This window comes from Pungitius pungitius, chromosome 10 (assembly GCF_949316345.1).
Source record: "Pungitius pungitius chromosome 10, fPunPun2.1, whole genome shotgun sequence".
NCBI lineage: Eukaryota > Metazoa > Chordata > Actinopteri > Perciformes > Gasterosteidae > Pungitius > Pungitius pungitius.
Genome location: NC_084909.1, coordinates 3,861,643 through 3,880,921, shown reverse-complemented (window position 1 = coordinate 3,880,921; position 19,279 = coordinate 3,861,643). Strand labels below are relative to the sequence as shown.

Sequence of the window (19,279 nt, the reverse complement as noted above, 5' to 3'; positions counted from 1 at the left end):
CTCCACACAGGTGTCTCTCTGCATGTTGACCTCAGGGTCAGAAGAGGACTAACGGCTCCACGTTAACAGTCTGCACGCGTGACCTCCATGGTCACATGGTTCCTCATAAGATGTGGCTCCCTTTGTGCACTTTGAGACGTTGGTTTCTGTCCCTGTGATGCAGGCAGGACGGCCCCCTGTGATTCTGATCTTTGTTTGGGGGGGGTTGTTCTTCTTCCGCCCTGTAGAAAGAGTACAGGAGGGATCTAGAGGAGGGGGTGAAGGGTAAAGGGCTAACTGTGCTGGAGGAAACTCCGGAGCGCTTGAGAGCAAGGAATGCCACTCACATCCTGTCCGAGGTACGGCGAGACCACGGAAACGCCGCCCCCCCGAGTGCCTTTTATTTCCCACAATCCCTGCTGTTGGTGCATCACCCGCTGAGTTGCCCCCCTCCCTTAACTGAGCTTCACCGTCGCTCTAAAAAGGTTTGACTGGTTGCTTCATCACTAATCCCTCATCCTCCTGGAGTGACAGGAGCTTCTTCTTCTTCTCCTGCATTTCATGTTCATGTTTGTTCTCGGACTCGGTGCAGATTTACCTGCTGTGTTCATACACATTCATCTATATATATTTATATTAAATGTAAGCTTTAACCCACTTCCCCTAACCACTGCTGTTTTACCTTTCAGTTGTGGGTGGAGCTTCACACACACACACACACACCTCTAACTCCTTCCTGGTTTTGGTTTTGCAGCCCCTCTGAGTAAACACGCGTTATCCTCCTCACTAACTCTGAAGCATGCGCCGCCGAGCCGCCGCTGGTTCCTAACGCCAATGCTGCTGTTTGCAGAGGGAGTACAAGAAGTCCATGGAGCAGGAGATGAAGGGAAGAGGAATGTTGGCTCTGGCCACGGACACGCCGGACTTCATGAGGGCGAGGAACGCCACCGACATCCTCAGTCAGGTCTGTCCTCTCCCCCTCTCTGAAGGTCTCAGACGTCAAAGCTCAAAGTGCTAACCTCAACGCGTGCCCTCCGATCCTCAGACCAAGTACAAGCACACCGCGGAGATGGACCGGGCCAGCTACACCAGCGTCATCGACACGCCGGACATCATCCACGCTCAGCAGATGAAGAACATCATCAGCCAGGTTGGCTTATCCGAGTTTGACGAAGATTATCTAAAAACTAACTCATTTAAAACTCTCCATTTGAATCATTTATTCCCGGTTTGTGTTTTTGTCCGACAGAAAAAGTACAAAGAGGAGGCTGAGAAGACCATGTCTCACTACGTCCCCATCCTGGACACTCCGGAGATGATGAGAGTCCGAGAGAACCAGAAGAACTTCAGCACCGTAAGTAGAACCATTGATCTGTCTCTTGTCTCAGAGGGGAGTCCAAGGTCCTCCTGAGGGTTCTTCTAGAGGTTCTTCTCTGTGTTTGTCTCCATGGCTGCTGCAAAGTATCTCCAATCCTTTAATCCCGAATATGTCGTTGTCTTCGTGATTTGAATTGAATGTTTGTTGCCATAACAGAAACCTGCTGTTTCTGATCTTCTGTCTTTATTTCTCCTCTCTTCATCTCTTTTACTGCACCTTTGTGTTTCTTCTCCTGTAGCATCAATACCAGATTGACCATAGAAGCGTAATGGGCAAAGTGTGCTCCATACAGGACACTCCTGAAATGCTGCGTGTTAAAGAGAACTCAAAGAATTTCAGCTCGGTATCTACGGCGTTTCATTCCAGATGTTTCCTGATAACGATCAATTGATTCCTCTAACAAGCTCCGACCACATGACCTGTGACCTCTGCTTCTAACCGGCTGCCCCGTGTGTGTCTGTCCCCTCACAGATGTGTCCTTCAGTGTGTGTTACCAGTGTGTGTCCTTCAGTGTAACTTGTGTGTGTGCTTCAGTGTGTGTTCCCTGTGTGTGTCCTTCAGTGTGTGTTACCAGTGTGTGTCCGTCAGTGTGTGTTCCCTGAGTGTGTCCTTCAGTGTGTGTTACCAGTGTGTGTCCTTCAGCGTGTGTTCCCTGTGTGTGTCTTCAGTGCAGTGTGTGTTCCCTGTGTGTGTCTTCAGTGCAGTGTGTGTTCCCTGTGTGTGTCTTCAGTGCAGTGTGTGTTCCCTGTGTGTGTCTTCAGTGCAGTGTGTGTTCCCTGTGTGTGTCTTCAGTGTGCGTTGTGTATCAGAAATGAGGCTAATCATATCCTTTCATGTAAAGATTCAGTACAAGGAGGAGGTGGGAGGAGGAACGTCTTTGCCTGAGACCCCCGAGATGGAGAGAGTTAAACACAACCAGCGCAACATTAGCACGGTACCCCCCCCCTCCCCCCGGAGTGACCCTTCACCCCTCATAATCCCCCTCATGCCTGGAGACCAGGGAGCCACAGCTGGTCTCCAGATCTCTGCACATCTGTAACACAACAGATTCCTTCCATTCTTTTAACTGTAGCCAGAGGTGTGGTTTACTTTGGATGAACTGACCATTCCTGACGAAGCTGCTATCTTCGTCTGCAGCGAAGTGGGTTCATGACGGCGTGTGCTTGGCCCCCCCGGGGGGGCCTCACTGTGTTTCTGTGGTTTGTGCCTCAGATTCAGTACAAGGAGTCAGTGGGCCGAGGCACGTCCATCCCTGACCTCCCCGAGGTGGAGCGGGTCCGACAAACCCAGAAGAACATCAGCTCGGTAGAAGCGCTGCAGTGACCCTTTAATGACCCCCCCCCCCCCCCCTTTAAAACCATGTCCCCAAAAGCTCTGAGCTCTCCTGTCTGTGAATGAACCTGCACCTCCAGGGTTCCCTGGTTCCCCTTCATCTTAACCAAGAACCAAGATCCATCAATCACAGACTTCTTCTTCTTCATCAGCGTCGAGTGTCGGCTTCATTCAGTTTCCTCAAGAACGTCATTTCCTCCATTTTTTCCCCCCAAAATAAGCTAATTTCCCTGAATTCTCTTTTTTAGCATTTGCTTCCCTCTCACATTGGAAAACCCGGCGCCCTTTGAGTGTGTTTGACTTCTTCTCGTGTGTTGTCTCCTTCCAAAAGATTCAGTACAAAGTGGGAGTGGAACAAGGGACGTCGCTCTCAGAGACGCCCGAGATGGAGCGAGTCAAACGCAATCAGCACAACATTAGCACGGTACCCCCCCCCCCCCCAGAGAGAGAGTGCCTACTTCTGCCCCCCCCCACCCCCTCTTCATGACTCATCCGCCTCACTGTGTTTCTGTGGTTTGTGCCTCAGATTCAGTACAAGGAGTCAGTGGGCCGAGGCACGTCCATCCCTGACCTCCCCGAGGTGGAGCGGGTCCGACAAACCCAGAAGAACATCAGCTCGGTAGAAGGACTAGTAGAAGTGACCCCCCCCCCCTCCCTCCCTTAAAATCATCTTCCCCACAACGCCCTCTGACCTCCCACTAAAGAGCCGAAGGCTGCGGGCGAAGGTTCCTCCGTGATGCTTCCTTTCCTAGCTCCTTCAGCATAGGAAACAGAGGCCCAAACCTTTACGAAAGGAAAGGGGATCATATCGACCCACAACTCTCTTCTTTACTTTTAAATTGAAGCAACACAAACACAATCGACATGTCCATCTTGTCCATTTGTTTACTTTGAAAAAAAATGAATAAAGATTATGGTAAACAAAGCTGTGAAAAAGCTCATCCTCAATAACCAGAAACATCAATAATGATTATAAAACCACGTGTATTAGGATCTTGTGCCTTTTCGACCGCAGCCTTGAAGAAGCTTTCCGTGCTTTGTTCTCTCGGTTCCTCCTCCATCTTAACTCCATCACCGGCCTTCATTGACACCAACATCTCCACCCTTAATAAAACTAAGCCTCCCAGAGTGTTTGACTTCTTCTCGTGTGTTGTCTCCTTCCAAAAGATTCAGTACAAAGTGGGAGTGGAACAAGGGACGTCGGTCTCAGGGACCCCCGAGATGGAGCGAGTCAAACGCAATCAGCGCAACATTAGCACGGTACCTGCCCCCCCACCCCGAGCCTCCAAATGTCAGATGCAGATGTTACAGCGAGGGACCCTTCCTCAGGAGAATGTGTCTTTGTGTCTCTGCTGAGTTGCTCCCGGTCTCCCGATGTCTCTCTGATTGTCTCTTTCCTCCTCTTTCCTCTCTGGACCCCCCCCCCCCCACACTAAAGATAAAATACAAGGACTCTCCGGGTCGGGGCACAGCCATCCCGGACCTGCCCGAGGTCAAGCGGGTCAAACAGACGCAGCAGCACATCAGCTCGGTAGCAGAATCCACGGCGTGTGACGCTAACAGAGTGGAGAGTAGTGCCCCCCCCCCCCCCTTCCACCATTCACAAGCCTCATCACCACTTTGACCCTTCATTTCTCTTCTTTTTTATTCTTCCCCCTACATCTCTAATCTTCAACCATCATCACCTCCTGTGTGGCCCCCCCTGGGGGGCCCTCTCCTTCTAACCCACAGCTTTTATTCCCACTAAATCTCCTCCCAAGTGGTTGATGTGTTTCTTCCTGCAGGGGGGGGCCGCTCTGTACGAACCACTTTGTACTCTGACATCCACGTTGACCCTCTGACCCCCTCACGCTACCTACTGAGTTGAATTACTGCGATAACAATCGTGTTCATTTATTTGTATCTCTCATCTCTGCCTTCATAGTTTCACTAGAATTAAACTAGAATTTAAAAAAATCTGTTTAAAGCAAACATTTGTTTTAATTCAATTTTTAAAAAAAAAATAATTCTGCGTTCCATCACACACAAAAGATGGAAATATGAGGACAATAAACCTCCGGTGGGTTTCTTGAGGGTTCAGAGGGTTTGTGTGTGTGTGTTTGTGTGTGTGTGTGTGTGTGTGTGTGTGTGTGTGTTTGTGTGTGTCTTTGTGTGTTTGTGTGCGTGTGTGTGTGTGCGTCTCAGCCTCTGATTGGCTCTGTGCTTCTGTCCTGTAGGTGTTGTATAGAGACAGTTCAGCCAAGGGGACGCCCGTGGTGTTTACCCCGGAGATGGAGCGGGTCAAAAGGAACCAGGAAAACATTAGCTCGGTGTGTTCTGCTTTACCCCCCCCCCCTCTATATGTTAACCCCGTCCTAACTGCCTCTGGTTATCGTATTAATTATTCATTTCATCATTAACTTCTCCTGTTGTCCAGACTGCTCCTCTTCATCTTCCTCCCACTGGAGATTGGGAATGTTATCTTGTTTCTTTTTTAACAATTCATCCTCAAAAAAGAATCTCCCTGCTAATTCATCCGTCTTAGATCCCAGTAACCCCCCCCCCACCTCCAGCTCATTCCATCTGTGTGTGTGTCCTCTTCGGCCTCTTTGTGCCGCTAACAGCTGCTTCATGTGTGGAACTACTAGGGTGGCTCACTGAGTGTCCTCTCTCTGCTCTGACCCCCCCCCCCCCCCCTCCCCCCAACACCACCACCACCAGGTGCTGTACTCTGACAGCTTCCGTAAGCAGGTGCAGGGCAAGGCCGCCTTCGTTCTGGACACACCTGAGATGAGGCGCGTGAGGGAGACCCAGCGCATCATTTCCGGGGTCAGAGTTCACGGTTTACTTCCTGCTGATGTCACTGCAGACACAAGGTCACAAATAAGAAGTAGTTCCCGGATGCTGGAGTGCATCAGTTAGGGTTTCCTCACACTTAAAGGGACAGTGCGAGAACTTTAGTGACACCTAGTGGTGAGGAAGCCTAATGCAGCCACACAACCCTCAGCTTGTTGGAACCACGGTGGCTTGTGGGTAAAAATAGTTGTTTTACTGATAGTAATTGTATTACTACAAGGAGCTACTCTAACCTTTCACGTGCTTCTTCATGACAAAATAATTACCTTTAAAATATTTATTGATCTTTTTCAAAACAAACAAACAAACAAACATTCAGAAAGTTATAAATAACTTATTTATACCTTAACTTGTAGAGAATCAAAGTCAGGTCTTTAATACAATTTGTAGTTTCAGGTTTTAATTAACTAGTGAAGACTTAATTGTGTTCATACCTCCCTCTGAATGTTCCTTTAACGGCTGTGGTCCTTGGTCTTCTTCTCAGGTGAGGTACCATGAGGACTTTGAGAAGAGCAAAGGCAGCTTCACCCCCACCACTTCCGACCTGGTGACGGAGCGTGTGAAGAAGAACACGCAGGACTTCAGCGACATCAACTACCGCGGCATCCAGAGGCGCGTGGTGGAGATGGAGAGGAGGCGCGCCATCGAGCACGACCAGGAGACAACCACCGGTAGTGGCTTGCTCCTAGCTTCTAGCTCCTGGCTCCTAGCCTCTGGCTCCTAGCTTCTGGCTCCTAGCTTCTAGCTCCTGGCTCCTAGCCTCTGGCTCCTAGCTTCTGGCTCCTAGCTTCTAGCTCCTGGCTCCTAGCTTCTAGCTCCTGGCTCCTGGCTCCTAGCTTCTAGCTCCTAGCTTTTAGCGCCTGGCTCCTAGCGCCTGGCTCCTAGCTTCTAGCGCCTGGCTCCTAGCTTCTAGCTCCTGGCTCCTAGCTCCTAGCTTCTAGCTCCTGGCTCCTAGCGGCTAGCTGTTTGTGATGTCACACACAAAAGAGGGAAAACCAAAATCCACCAATCCATCCAAAATCTTTTGAACAATAAAATTAATAGACTATGAATCCATTATTTTTAACTGGAGGATTTATAACCAGACGTCTAGTTGTTTTTGGAGGAAGAAGCTAACGTTATATGCTTTGTTAGGTTATCAGTGAACCAAGCTATGCTAACATTAGCGCGGTTGTTAAGTTTTAAAAAAACAATAAAATATATATTTGAACTGAAAATAAATATTTTTTTCAAATACTTTATATGAAGATGAAATAGATTTGTCATATATTGCAACCTAATCCAAACAACTAAGGCATAAACCCTATTATCAAAACATCAGCAATATCTTCTCTCAACTGAATCTATTCAAAACACAATAATCCAATTAAGACTCTATAAAGATGGATAGGAGCAACAAACTAATTGATGGTGTATGTGACCCGTAGATCTGCGTGTTTGGCGGACGAACCCCGGTTCCGTGTTCGACTACGACCCGGCTGAGGACAATATCCAGTCCAGAAGCCTCCACATGATGTCAGGTGAGAAGATGTCAAAGTGTATTAAATGGTAATAAATGGTAAGAGATTTCCAAATGAACACAAATGGAGTCACCTTGTGATGGTCCAAGCTTTAGCTTAAAGTTTAGCATCTGTATGCCAAATAAAGAAAATATAAATACAAAAATAAATAAATTTTAAAAAGCTTAAAAGAAAATCTATACATATAAATCAAGCCTTAAAGCTTTAATTTATAATCAATTCCTAAATCACTACTGAAGGATTCACAATCTTAATTGACTAGTAATGGAGGAATCGTGTTTTAATCTGCGAACCCTCAGTCCAGGCCCAGCGGCGCAGTAAGGAGCACTCCCGCTCCACCAGCGCCCTGAGCGGCCTGGGGGACGAGAAGTCCGAGGTGTCCCAGGACCCAGACCACCACATGTCCCTCTACAGCAACGGCTTCATGGCCTCCTCCGCCGGTACGTCCTCCGGCGATAACCTTGATGTGTGGCATGGACCCGGCGGGCTGGTGGAGGGTCTCATGTGCGCGTGTGTTACAGGGTACCAGCACGCTAAGACGGTGGAGCTGCAGCAGAGGTCCTCGTCCGTGGCCACGCAGCAGACCACCGTGTCCTCGGTCCCCTCCCACCCTTCCACCACCGGGGTGAGACACACACACACACACACACACACACATCTAATTAGTCATAATCATTCACTTTATTCTAAAAAATCTCAAAAAGGTCAACGTAGAGAATGCCAGGGCCTCATCCTTTGACCGCCCCTCTCCCCCCCTGCACAGAAAACGGTGCGCGCCATTTACGACTACGGCGCCGCGGACAACGACGAGGTCTCCTTCAAGGACGGCGACGTCATAGTCAACGTGCAGGCCATCGATGAGGGCTGGATGTACGGCACGGTGCAGCGCACCGGCAAGACCGGCATGCTGCCCGCCAACTACGTGGAGGCCGTCTGAGGGACGTCCCGAAAACCAAAGGCCACCTAGTTTGTAGTGCTTTGTGTGACCGCCATCTTCGCCGTGACCGCTATCCTCCATTTGACCGCCATCTTCCATGCGACCGTTATCCGTCACGTGACCGTTACCCTCCATTTGACCGCCATCTTCCGTGCAGATGTAACGTACATAACGCGACGCATAAATACTTCTGACCGCACTACATCTGAACGACATTTTAAAAGCGCCCTGAGAAACACTCGCCAACGCGCCCTTTGTATATTTAAAAAGAGAAATACTAGCATATATGGAACATTCTCTCCTCAAATAGTTTCCGATCATTAAGGGACACCGAGGAGAGAATACGAAAGGAGTGTGACGATGAAACGTAGGAGGAGTCCGTCAGCGTCTTCCTCAGCGATGAAGAGTCGAGCCTCAGTCTTCCCTCCTGAATGTGTGTTTGTTTGCATCAATAAAGACACGAGCTCCTGCAGCACTGCGCCTCCTTCCTCTCCTTCCTCACCCGTCATCACGTACATGTACAGTATAAGCATCTGTCTCTGATAATGTGACATTGTAGGTGGAGGTAGTTCTCCTCGGGTAGCTGGTTCAGGTAAGCTGTAAAATGGTGATATATATATTTTAGGGTTATATAAAAGATTTTCACATGACTATGAATAATAGAGGTGAATTACCATCAGTTTAATATAAATGCAAAATTAAAAATTCCCCAAACAGAAAACAGCTCAATGTGAATGTGATCAGACTCGTTCTTTAAATAATGTGTTTTATTTCAAAGTTGAATTCCAGCAGTTGTCTTTTTCTCAAAGATCTGGAATTGTAGATTTTCCCAATCATTTAAAAAATATATATTTTGAGGTGCATTTGAAAACATTCAAAATTAAAGAAACAAGATGTTACAAAATCAGTAGAAAAGATCGGCAAGGTTGATTTGTCCGTTCGCCGGTTCAAGCTTCTATGATTATAATAATAATAATAATAAAAAAACGTTCACACTGTGAGTTGGAATCAACATCTTCATCAGTAATAAGCAAGGATGAAAAGACATTATTTGGGTTGCCAGGTCTCGAAAATCTCCTCCAGTGCGACATTAGTTTGACCTTTGAGTTCCATCTACATTCATTTATTACAATTAAATACTTGTTTGATTGTAATAACATTTAAATCATTTTTATTATGTATTATTTACCATCTGTTTAGAATGTTTATGGGTCATCATCAGACATAAATCAGACTGGTTCATTCACTGTTAATTACCTTATGAATGAGTCACCAGAGAAGCTTATTAACTTATTAGCTTACGTATAATTAGTTATAAAAGTTATTCAACCATCAACCACCAATAAAGTTGTTAGTCACAGCTTAAAAAACTAATTCTTAGGTCATTTAGACGTTAGATGATCACAGCTTCAAAGAAAATGATCTTCTGGACGTTTCCTTTCGATTCGTTTGGACTTTTTGGCTCAAAGTGTTTTTTGGAGATCCAGTGAACGCCGCGTGAAGCTTCCACTCCGTCACGCCGCCACCCGGCCAATCTCACCTGGGCGCCCGCTGCAGACTCAGCAGACCCGCCCTCTGGTGGTACTGCTTCTCTTTGGCCGCCGCCACCTTGGCGCTCAGATCCACCGGCTTCTCGAAGAAGTTCACCAGCGTCTGCTCGGTGAGCAGCGACGCCACGATCTGAGCGAAGCTCACCGTCCACTCCACCCCGACCTCTGACCCCGAGCCGCGGTGCCCGGCCTCGCCGATCTGCAGCACGAGGCTGGTCACGTGGGCGATGGCCTGGAAGAGCTCGTTCTCCTCGGGGTCGCCGTGGAACATGCTGTAGAGCGTCTTGCAGAACTGGATGAACTCGCGCTGCGGGAAGCAAGAGGGTGAAATGTGATGTTTGGTTTCATAGCGATGGAAAGCAAAAAAAAAGGTATAAGGAGTCCCACGTCAGAAATGTGGACAGTAGACATGACATCACAGAGTAGTGGTTTACCTGGTTCATGAGCGGCACGGGCTTCTCCACGTCCTTCTCCCTCTGCCTCCCCAGGTCCTTCAGCATCTGCTTCAGCTGCTCCTGGTAGTCCGGCTCTCCTGCTGCAGCACCTGGAACCACAGCGAGTCACGTGAGAGCGAGCCCCACCCGGAACCCCGCCTTCTTCAGCTCGCTCCTGCCCCCCCCCCCCCTGCACCAACCAGAGGGCCGAGTCACACAGAGGGGTCTGTTGGTGGACATCGGGGGGCTCTTCATCAGGGAGGGCTCGTCCTCGCTCTCAGTCAGAGCTGCAGACAAACACAGCTTCATCAATACAACGTGTACGTATATTCATGACAGGGGGCTGTATGCCCTGATGAGACAACCAATGACCTGGTGGGATGTGCAGCCGATACAGCAGCCGTATCTTCTCATTCAGCTCCTCACAGTACAAAGTGTCTGAAAGAGACGCCGTCATCCATTACGTCCTTCATCTTTGCAGCAGATTCTGCACATGCACAGGTATTGACTGCACACTTTTTCACAAGCCACTGAACTCTGACTTGAGAAATACTGAATAGTCCCCGCCCCCCCCCCCCCATACTCCCATAACCCCCCTCACCCAGCCAGCCTGTGAACTCCCTGAAGGTCACCAGGCTGTCCCCGTCCTGGTCCAGCAGGGTGAAGGTGCGGTTGGCGAGCGTGTCGGCGTGCTGGTGGGCGTCGGCGGCCCACGGCGCCAGCAGCCCGTAGAGGCTCTTGAACTGCGGCCGGTCCAGCCGGTACTGACGCTCCACGCCGGGGCGCCACGCCGCCGCCTCCGCAGCCGCCGCCGAGCTGCCGTCGCCCCAGTACAGGCTGATGAGGTGCTCCATCTGAAAAGGGGGGGGGGGGGGGGGGAGACTCTGAAGGCAGGGGACGCAACCCACACGGGACAAGGAGACGTTGACCAGGACCCATAGATGAGGAAGTATGGACGAGGAGACGTGGACGAGGAGATACCTTGAAGAGGTCGTAGACGGCGGACAGGGTCTCTGCAGGGATGGAGACATCCGGTGTCACCACCCTCAGCTGCAGGAGGAGAGAAGGAGAAGGAGGAGGTGTGAGAGGAGGCGGACCTCGTGGCGTTATCTGTAGCACTCTGGGGGCGGAGCTCTGCTCACAGCGTTGTCCTTGGTGGTGTCCTCGTGGGACTGCAGCACTCGGATCCGGTGGCGACACCGCAGACTCTCCACCTGCCGCACCGTCAGGTCTCCGAATCTCTGAGGGAGGGGACAAGGAGACACCGACATCAAGTCCTCCGTCACCTCCACCGTCTCTTATCAGCCTTTTTGTCATTTTTATGATCATTTCTATTATTAAACATGAATGAGCCCGATCGAGTTGCATTTAAAATAAAGACAAAGACAGCGGGTCGGACCTCGTGGGACTCGTTGATGAGGTCGGTGATGTTTGTGTGTCTCACAGCGGGGACGTCGCCGATGGTGCTGCCGGGGTTTTGGGCGGTGCTGGCGTCCTCTGCGGCAGGCGGCGAGGACGGAGGACATGGCGACTCTTCACTTCCCACCTGGTCCAGAAAACTGCACAGAGACCAGAGGGGTGTCCTTCAGAGGACTTCATGAAGGCGCCACCACACCCACAGGGAATCAGAGCGAAACGTCGTCTTTTCCTTCCTTCCTGATTGATCAGTAGTTAATAAATACGTATGAATATTTATCCCACCTGGCGAGGATCATCAGCGCCTGGCCGTCGTCCGTGCAGGCGGAGAGCGGCGCGGCGTTGGCCTCCACCGCCGTCAGGGCCAGGCGGAAGATGGCGTTGATCCCGTGGAGGAAGAAGCAGTCGACGACGCGCACGGCGCTGAGGAAGGGCAGCACGCTGAGGAAGAGCGTGAGGAACCAGGAGAGGGAGACAGAGGAGAGGGCGGAGACGTCCGGCACGCGCTCCGCCAGCTCCGGCAGACGCTCCCGGATCAGCTGCTCGAAGACGGACTGGTCCACCTGGGCCCCTGCGTGGGGGGGGTGGAGAGGGGGGGAACACAGGATGTCCGATCATTACAGATTTAGATTTAGTCAATAAAGTAAATCTTTATTGTATATAATATTTTGATCACTGGAGTGTTGTTTATTCGAATGGCTTGATGAGGCCCATAAAGTGTCTTCAGCACACGGTTTAAACAAATATCCAAAAATAAACCCTCAGCAGAACCCGGACATCCTCTACTCACAAACACAGGAAAGGAGGACAGAAATAATCGGTTTGGTGTCTGATCAACAGCCAGAAGCTACAAAACCACTTTAACCACGCAGCAGCTGACTGAAGCCCCCGCCACTTGCCCTCCGACCTCTCACCTATGACCCTGCGGTTGAAGTAGTCTGGCAGCATCCTCTCACAAACGGCCACCAGCAGCCAGAAGGCTTCTTCTTCTTTGGTGTAGAGCAGCAGCACCGAGGCCAGGATGTTCATCGACTGAGAGGGGGAGACGACACCCACAGGTCACCCAGGATGTTCACACATGTGATCTATCAGATGTGACTTAACACCGATAGTTAAAAGCTTCATGTTTTAAAGCTGCATTCTGTGTAGTGACCAGCAGGGGGCGACTCCTCTGCTCCCATAGACGTCTTAGAGGAAATGACTCTCAATTCTCTCTTGATTTATTCCCTCAGTAAACATTGTAAACATGACTTTATGGTCTCAGTCTCTAGTTTTTTTAAATATAACTTGCATGTATACGTATGGCTTCAGTATACCTGCTCACTCTACTAATACTACTCATACTACTCCTACTGCGTACCACCACCCTACCTGACAGTATCCGATCTTGGGGTTGCGGTGGGCGTAGGCGGTGAGGACGCGCCTCAGTGCGGCGATGCCGGTGGGGTTCTGGAAGGCCGGGTGGTCCGGCAGCGAGCGGTGGAGGTCTCGCTCGATCTCCTCCGTGGCCAAGCTGCTGTGGCCCATCGACTTCTGCACCATGCTGGCGTAGTAACCCTGGTGGGCCTCCAGCTCCGAGGACGCGTCTGCAACGACCCCGGGGGGAACAAGTCAAAGCCATGCACACGACACCATGACCGCTAATGCTAACTAGCTCGCCTCCGGCGATATGAAACACTCAGTTTTAAATCCCAATCTCAGAATAACACCATGACACTATTTTTTCAATTATTATTTCAAACTGCATGACCACTGATCTCCTACAATTTCCTACACATCCCTCCTCTCAGGTGTCTTCCCACATGACCTTAAACCTGCCGTCATCAAACCACTAAAAAACATCGATGCCACAACAATGAAAAATTATCAGCTCCTTTAAATCTAGATTAGAGACTTTCCTGTTTGCTGCTGCCTTTAATTCACTGTTTCTGCAATTCAGACATTCGTAAATTATACTGCAATTTGTATTCTATTTTAAATCTTTTAACTTAACTCCATTTTTATCCTTTTAATGACTATTTTTATTTTATTTTCAATGCATCAATGTTCTTAACTGTTTGTAAATCTCCTTGCTTTATGTTTGGATGCTTTAATGGTTTATGTGAAGCATTTTGAATTGCCTTGTTGAACAACAGGAAGTGACCATATATGGACTGAGGAGGACGTTGTCCCTGATAGACACCTGTCAAATCTCATTAGCCCCGCCCCAAAGCATCCCCTGTTTCATGGGGGCGGTCACTAGGAAGAGGAGCCAGAGGTGGCTTCCTGTACCGAATCCCTCACACACGCCTTCCTACCCGAAAGTGTCATCCACAGGTGCCCTCGCAGCGACTCCGGTATCCCCATGGCAACCAGCCTGTGCATCTTGTCCGTGCGGAACATGTGGACGCCGCGACCGAACTCTGAGAAATGCTCCTCCCACCGCCGCTCCTTCTCCCGCTCCGCCCCCTGTGAGACACCATCAAACACTTTCAGAGCGGGCGGGCGTGGGGGGGGGGGTGGGTTTCTGAGGGGACTCGTCTCCTCCACCTGGTCGGCTCCGGGCTGCTTTTGGTGGAACGCCGTCATCAAGGCCTCGCTGTTGACGGTGTTGCGCAGAACCTGCTCCTCCATCTCGTCCTCGTCGGAGGGGCCGGTGTCGTAGTAGAAGGTGTAGTAGGGGGTGGGGGCGCTCTGAGCGAGAGGGGAGGGGTTTAGAAGGAGCGATTCATTTGGACGTCACAAGCAGTGCGGCTTCTCGCCGTTTTATTTCAGGCTTCCGGCTGAGTCTCGTCTACTGGAAACGTGTAAAGCAGTCGAAGTTCACTTGGACCTTTGTGGCACGTCGTTGTCGAGTCACAAGAGCACATGAAAAATAATAAAAAAAACATCTATAAATGAATGAGGACTAAATAAAATAAGTTCATAAATAAATATGAATTGAAAAATAAATAAATAATTGTGTATATATAAAACCAAATACAACAAAATAATGTTTAAATGTGCTCATTTCAGATTGTACATATGTCCACATTTACTCTTTTACAGATGTATTCTTCTGAATGGCTCTCCTGTAGCTGGGGGGGGGGGGGGGTGGGCCTCACCGCGCTCCTCTTGCTGCGGAACGTGGACTTCTTCCACTGCAGCGCCCTGAGTCTGGAGCTCACGTTCTCCACCAGCTGGTCCCGGGCCTGCAGCTCGATCAGCTGGAAGGCCTTCTTGGTGCGCACGCTGACGATGACGGGGTTGGGGAGCAGGGCGGTGCTCTCCGCCTTCTCTACGGACAACACCTGGGGAGAAGGTCGAATACGTTTACATTGGACAATTTAAGGCTTCAAAGCTCCAATGTCCAAGAAGTCAAAACACATGATGGCAGCTGTGAATGAGCCGTGTAAATTCATAACTCTCCTGAAGGCATCACAGAACCTGAGAGGGACAGATGGATGGACACCCACCTCGGACAGCGGGATGAGCAGCATGCAGACGCCCTCCTCCCGGCTGGAGAAGCACAGGTACCCGTCGGTGGCGTAGAGGGTCCCGGCCGTGTGGCAGCGGGCGTGGGGGGTCCACACCGAGCACGAGGCCACCTCGTGGAGACACTCGCTGCGAGGCAGCCGGAACAGGGCCAGGACGTACTCCCTCAGCGCCTGCTCCTCCAGGATCCTTGGGGGAGGGGGGGGGGGGGGACACACACAGGTGAAGACAACCCAAATGACCCCTGAACCCCTTCGTTTGGACTCCTTTTTCTCGTATATATTCTTCTTAAAACTTAAAAGCAGCAAGGACAGCATTCAGCAACCTACGGATGTGTCAAAGCGTCATTCTGTGTAGTGACCAGCAGGGGGCGACTCCTCTGCTCCCATAGACGTCTATGAGGAAATGACTCTACTTCTCTCTTGATTTATTCCCTCAGTAAACATTGTAAACATGAGTTTATGGTCTCAGTCTCTAGTTTCAAGTCTTCTTCCATACAGCATGATGTTCATTTAGTGAATGATGGTCCATTTAGAGTCAAACAGACCATAAAGCAGGGGATGCTTTAGGGCGGGGCCTAACGCTGATTGACAGGTCTCCAGCAGAGACGTTATAAGGTGTCTTGACATCAGGAAGAGACCAAAGTCCAAATGTGTTGCTTCCTGTTTGCCGGTTGCGAGACCATAAATATCTCAGTGTTGCGGTCTGCTACCCGCCTGCTTCTGCTCTCTTTAGCTCCACTTCCTGTTATGGTTTGAGGTTTTGAAAAACAGAAATAACTGTTTTATCTGAATGGCAAAAATCAAACGGAAATCAGCTTTGTGGATTCCCACAATGAAAGAAGCTGCTAACCAAAAGGGAAGCAGAGTCTTTCCTCCCCGTGTAACATGGGACTGAAGCCCTTCCACCGCCTCCTGACTCGTCTGACCGCTGACACCCATCCCTGAGGTGCACCAGCGTTGTCATGGTAACAAGGCAGCAGAGCCGGACCTCACTGACCTCTTGGTGATGCGGGCGGGCTGCTGCAGGACTCGGTCCACCTCCAGGCCCTCGCTGTCCAGCAGCCTCCTGAGGGCGATGTCAGCCAGCTGACCTATGACCCCGAAGGCCTCGTCCGGGTTCAGGAACATGGAGAACTCCCTCTGCCGGTGGCGCGTCTTGATGCGGACGGCGTCCGTCATCAGACCGCCGGAGACCCGCTCCAACCACGTCACCTCCGCCCAGGGAATCACAAACTTCACTGTGGAAGAGTCTCGATTAAAAGATGCCGCAGAAACCAAGACGGAACCCAGTCTCTTTCGAAGGGGCACAGACCTTCCTTCCCCAGCAGGAAGGAGTAGAAGGCGGCGTGGTTGATGCTGAGGTAGAGGAAGCCCTGCCGCGGCACTCGGCCCTTCCAGCAGCAGCACGAGTAGTACGTCACCAGCTTCTCCGACGCCGGGAGCCCGAAGTGCAGCTCGAACCTCACCAGCGCCTCCCTGAACTTCTCCGGCTCCACCTCCTGGGCGGCCTGCCGGCCCCGAACCTCCTCCGCGATGAGGCCCTACGGGGGGGGGGCGCGCAGACCTGTTTAATCATCAGCTGGCTACATCTCATCTGAACCCACAGCGGGGGGGGGGGCTCATCCCCCGTCCTCACCCTGACTTTCCCTCTGACGAAGCTCGCCACGTCCTCCTTGTTCTCGAACACGGAGAGGGAGCACAGCAGGTTGTGGACCAGCCAGTCCCAGTGCTTCTTCACCTCCTCCACGGCGGCCCCTGAGGGACAAAGGAGGAGCAGAGAGTCAGCGGACGGGCCTCCCCTTCGGAGAGGTGTCCGGGGGGGGGGGGGGGGCCGGGGGGGGGCCCCGGGGGGTCCGGCTCACCGCTGGCGACGACCCAGCTGACCTGGGACCCGGGGACCTGGAGGAGGATTCTGAAGGGGGAGACGCGGGCGTTGGAGTCCAGCACCGAGTCCAGAGCGCCGACCAGCAGACCTGCAGAGAGGACCCCGAAAATATATCTACGGTCACATGGGACCCAAGACGCCCAGCTCACTGCCGGGACAATAATATTAATAATACATGTTTTTTCTCATATCATCCCATTCTGAGCTAATGTCCAGTAAGCTGTCCACCACTACGGGTTACCCCCGGTTACCACCGGTTACCCACGGTTACACCCAGTTACACCGTGGTCGTAAACCGAGAGGCAGCAAGCGAACGTCTGTGGACAAAAGGCTCGCGGCATTCGAGCTTCACGAGGAGCAGCTGATCTGCTCTTTTTATCCGTTTTTCTCTTGAGAATAAAGACAAGAAGTTTGCAGATGTTTAGAATCAGAAATTCGGATGCAACAATAACTATAACTTGAATCTAGTGAAGCACAGGTATTAACTATAAAATCAAGTAGAGCTCGATGGCCGAAATCTCCTTTCAGGAACTCCAAAGCAATAATGATCACATTCTAAAAAATGAATAATCAAAAAGAAATGACCTCATTGTTCACTGAAAGTCGATCCGAGTGGTAAAACAGAAAGGAGCTTGCTGGCCAGGACCTGACCCTCCATCACCATGGCGACAAACCCGTAGACAAAGTAGACCGGACAGGAAGTTCCTACTATTGCTGTGAAGACACAACTAAAGCACCACAACGACCCAGGAGACACGTTCCGGGGTACCTGAAGCAGGTGTAGTTTGGCTGTAGTTTAGGTGTAGTTTGGCGGTAATTTGGCGGTAAAACAGAGAGTTTGACCCTCTCACACCGAGCAGGGAGGTCTCACTCTGCTTCAGATCTCTGAGACAAACCTTCAAACAGGAAGTGGACACTAAAGACTTTTGTCCCCACAAAGCGGCCACAGAGAGTCTGTTAACGATGAACAGAACTTTAACGTTGTTTTGATTAATCCGTTGTACATCGTAGATTTCATTTAGTTAAATGAGGTCCACTTTTGAAACACGAACCAGTGTTTTTCCAGTGTGGTATGTGTTGTGTAGAGATCAGATTTAAATCCGACATTTACATCGGAAGCTTTAGGGAAGTAACACAACAACATATTGACATCTTTAACCGTGTTACCGAGCAGCAGACGACAATTCGACATTAAACGCGTTATTTGTAACGTGGAGTATTTGACACGGTTTCATTGTCCTGGGTGACGCACGTGTGTCCTTCTCCGGTGGACACAGCGGGACTGGACGGATGTCCCCGAGGTACCTGAGATGCGTCCCGTGGGCTCCCCGTGGCCTCTCCTCCTCTGCAGGAGGAAGAAGTCGTTGCTCCTCTCGGTCACCCAGAGCTTCAGCGCGTTCTTCAGCAGAACCTCCTCCGGGTTCAGCCACATTCTCTCTGCTTGTTGTCGGTCTCTTGCCGCGCGGAGGAGACCCGGAGGACACTTCCCCTGGTTGATTCCAGCGGTGAGGTTTCGGGGAGATTCCCCCCCCCCCCCCCGGACAGCTGTAGGTTTCACACTTCCTCCCCTCGAGGCGGCTCCTCCGCAGCAGCTGGAGCCGACACCGCGCACCAAGATCGTCTATTTGCGAGAATGACTCGACCTGTGACTGAATGTGTTCAATCTGAAAAATGAAATACTAAATCTGGACAACAAACCACTGCATTCTTTTTAATGATGTGTTTGACTTCTTTAAAATAAATCATTTTAACAATCTCGTTCGACATTATGCCAATCAGAATATGTAAATATTATAGGGTCAAAGCTTTAATAGACTTATAGAGAGAGTTGTATAACTCTCTCTATAATTCTATTAAAACTATTCTATTTGTTTATTAACATGTTAGCTGCACACACACACACACACACGAAGACCCACTTATGTGGTTCCTGAAGAAGGACAGAGTGGGAGCTCTTCGTTTTATTCCGTAACCTCCACATTTCACCAACTTTTCCCTTTCACCACTTCCGACTCGGAGCCTCTGTGTGCCCTGTGATTGGCTGAAGGGTTTTCAGGTGCTCGGCACGTTCATTCTCTCACGAAGGCTCCTTGCTTCCCTCCAGGCTGTTTATTTATGATCAAAGTAGGAAAAGCCTAAATACTCGCTTCCTCCAAAGATCCGTTGCTTTATTTGTTCATACAAGGACGTTATTTTCACAGTAACTATTGTTATGACAAATCGATTTGATGGCTGAATGCTGATCATGAACAAAACATTACAAATGTTAAATAAGAAAATATACTATAATATATATTTATTGAACTTGAATTTGCCAATAGTTAAAAGCACATTGACACACAGTGATTGTGCTGCTTCTGGAAATCCACTTTTTAGTCAGACCACGTAGATATAAATATAAACATAAAATACTAATTTCACTCAGAGCGATGTGAAGAAGAGGAAATACAAAAATAGGAAGTTAAGCAAGTAAAGCTGATGGGGCCTTAACGATTTCACATGAGTCCTGTTCTGCTTCTGCTACACACACATTACCACCTGGAGACGAATAAAGCATA

General features: G+C 50.1%; 2 protein-coding genes across 16 annotated transcripts in view; one reads left to right on the top strand and one right to left on the bottom strand.

Annotated features, from left to right (window-relative positions):
* neb (nebulin) overlaps nt 1-8,453 on the top strand; it is a 54,884-nt gene extending 46,431 nt beyond the window's left edge. For 9 of the 15 annotated variants that reach the window (XM_062565086.1, XM_062565097.1, XM_062565087.1 and 6 more), the window contains 18 exons: nt 228-338; nt 830-943; nt 1,025-1,129; nt 1,229-1,333; nt 1,596-1,700; nt 2,199-2,291; nt 2,570-2,662; nt 3,021-3,113; nt 3,216-3,308; nt 3,857-3,949; nt 4,128-4,220; nt 4,906-4,998; nt 5,390-5,497; nt 6,009-6,195; nt 6,952-7,044; nt 7,344-7,484; nt 7,566-7,669; nt 7,808-8,453. In XM_062565086.1, coding sequence (XP_062421070.1) covers nt 228-338; nt 830-943; nt 1,025-1,129; nt 1,229-1,333; nt 1,596-1,700; nt 2,199-2,291; nt 2,570-2,662; nt 3,021-3,113; nt 3,216-3,308; nt 3,857-3,949; nt 4,128-4,220; nt 4,906-4,998; nt 5,390-5,497; nt 6,009-6,195; nt 6,952-7,044; nt 7,344-7,484; nt 7,566-7,669; nt 7,808-7,981 — 1,998 coding nt within the window. In that variant the 3' untranslated portion in view covers nt 7,982-8,453. The remainder of the gene's footprint in view (nt 1-227; nt 339-829; nt 944-1,024; nt 1,130-1,228; nt 1,334-1,595; nt 1,701-2,198; nt 2,292-2,569; nt 2,663-3,020; nt 3,114-3,215; nt 3,309-3,856; nt 3,950-4,127; nt 4,221-4,905; nt 4,999-5,389; nt 5,498-6,008; nt 6,196-6,951; nt 7,045-7,343; nt 7,485-7,565; nt 7,670-7,807) is intronic. The other 6 variants (XM_062565094.1, XM_062565092.1, XM_062565093.1 and 3 more) reach the window with 5 other exon arrangements.
* Nucleotides 8,454-8,584: 131 nt separating this feature from the next.
* Nucleotides 8,585-18,339, bottom strand: LOC119229105 (TBC1 domain family member 8). Its single transcript, XM_037489254.2, has 20 exons — nt 18,027-18,339; nt 16,699-16,809; nt 16,473-16,591; nt 16,149-16,377; nt 15,834-16,074; nt 14,816-15,023; nt 14,465-14,650; nt 13,911-14,054; nt 13,679-13,829; nt 12,753-12,967; nt 12,296-12,413; nt 11,667-11,952; nt 11,365-11,524; nt 11,108-11,206; nt 10,947-11,015; nt 10,567-10,819; nt 10,338-10,403; nt 10,166-10,252; nt 9,966-10,075; nt 8,585-9,838 (listed from the first exon to the last, which is right to left on the bottom strand). The coding sequence occupies exons 1-20, from the start codon at nt 18,151-18,153 to the stop codon at nt 9,518-9,520; spliced, it is 3,300 nt and encodes a 1,099-aa protein (XP_037345151.2). The 5' UTR covers nt 18,154-18,339; the 3' UTR covers nt 8,585-9,517.
* Nucleotides 18,340-19,279: the final 940 nt, after the last annotated feature.

Bases quoted from the DNA above. Each gene is read 5' to 3' on its own strand.
- LOC119229105 (XM_037489254.2), bottom strand. From the start codon at position 18,153: ATGTGGCTGAACCCGGAGGAGGTTCTGCTGAAGAACGCGCTGAAGCTC. The intron at 14,651-14,815 runs GTGGGTGTCCAT...CCTTCTCCCCAG, and splicing joins TGCTCATCCCGCTGTCCGAG to GTGTTGTCCGTAGAGAAGGC. The intron at 10,076-10,165 runs GTTGGTGCAGGG...CTGTGGTTCCAG, and splicing joins CTGTGTGACTCGGCCCTCTG to GTGCTGCAGCAGGAGAGCCG.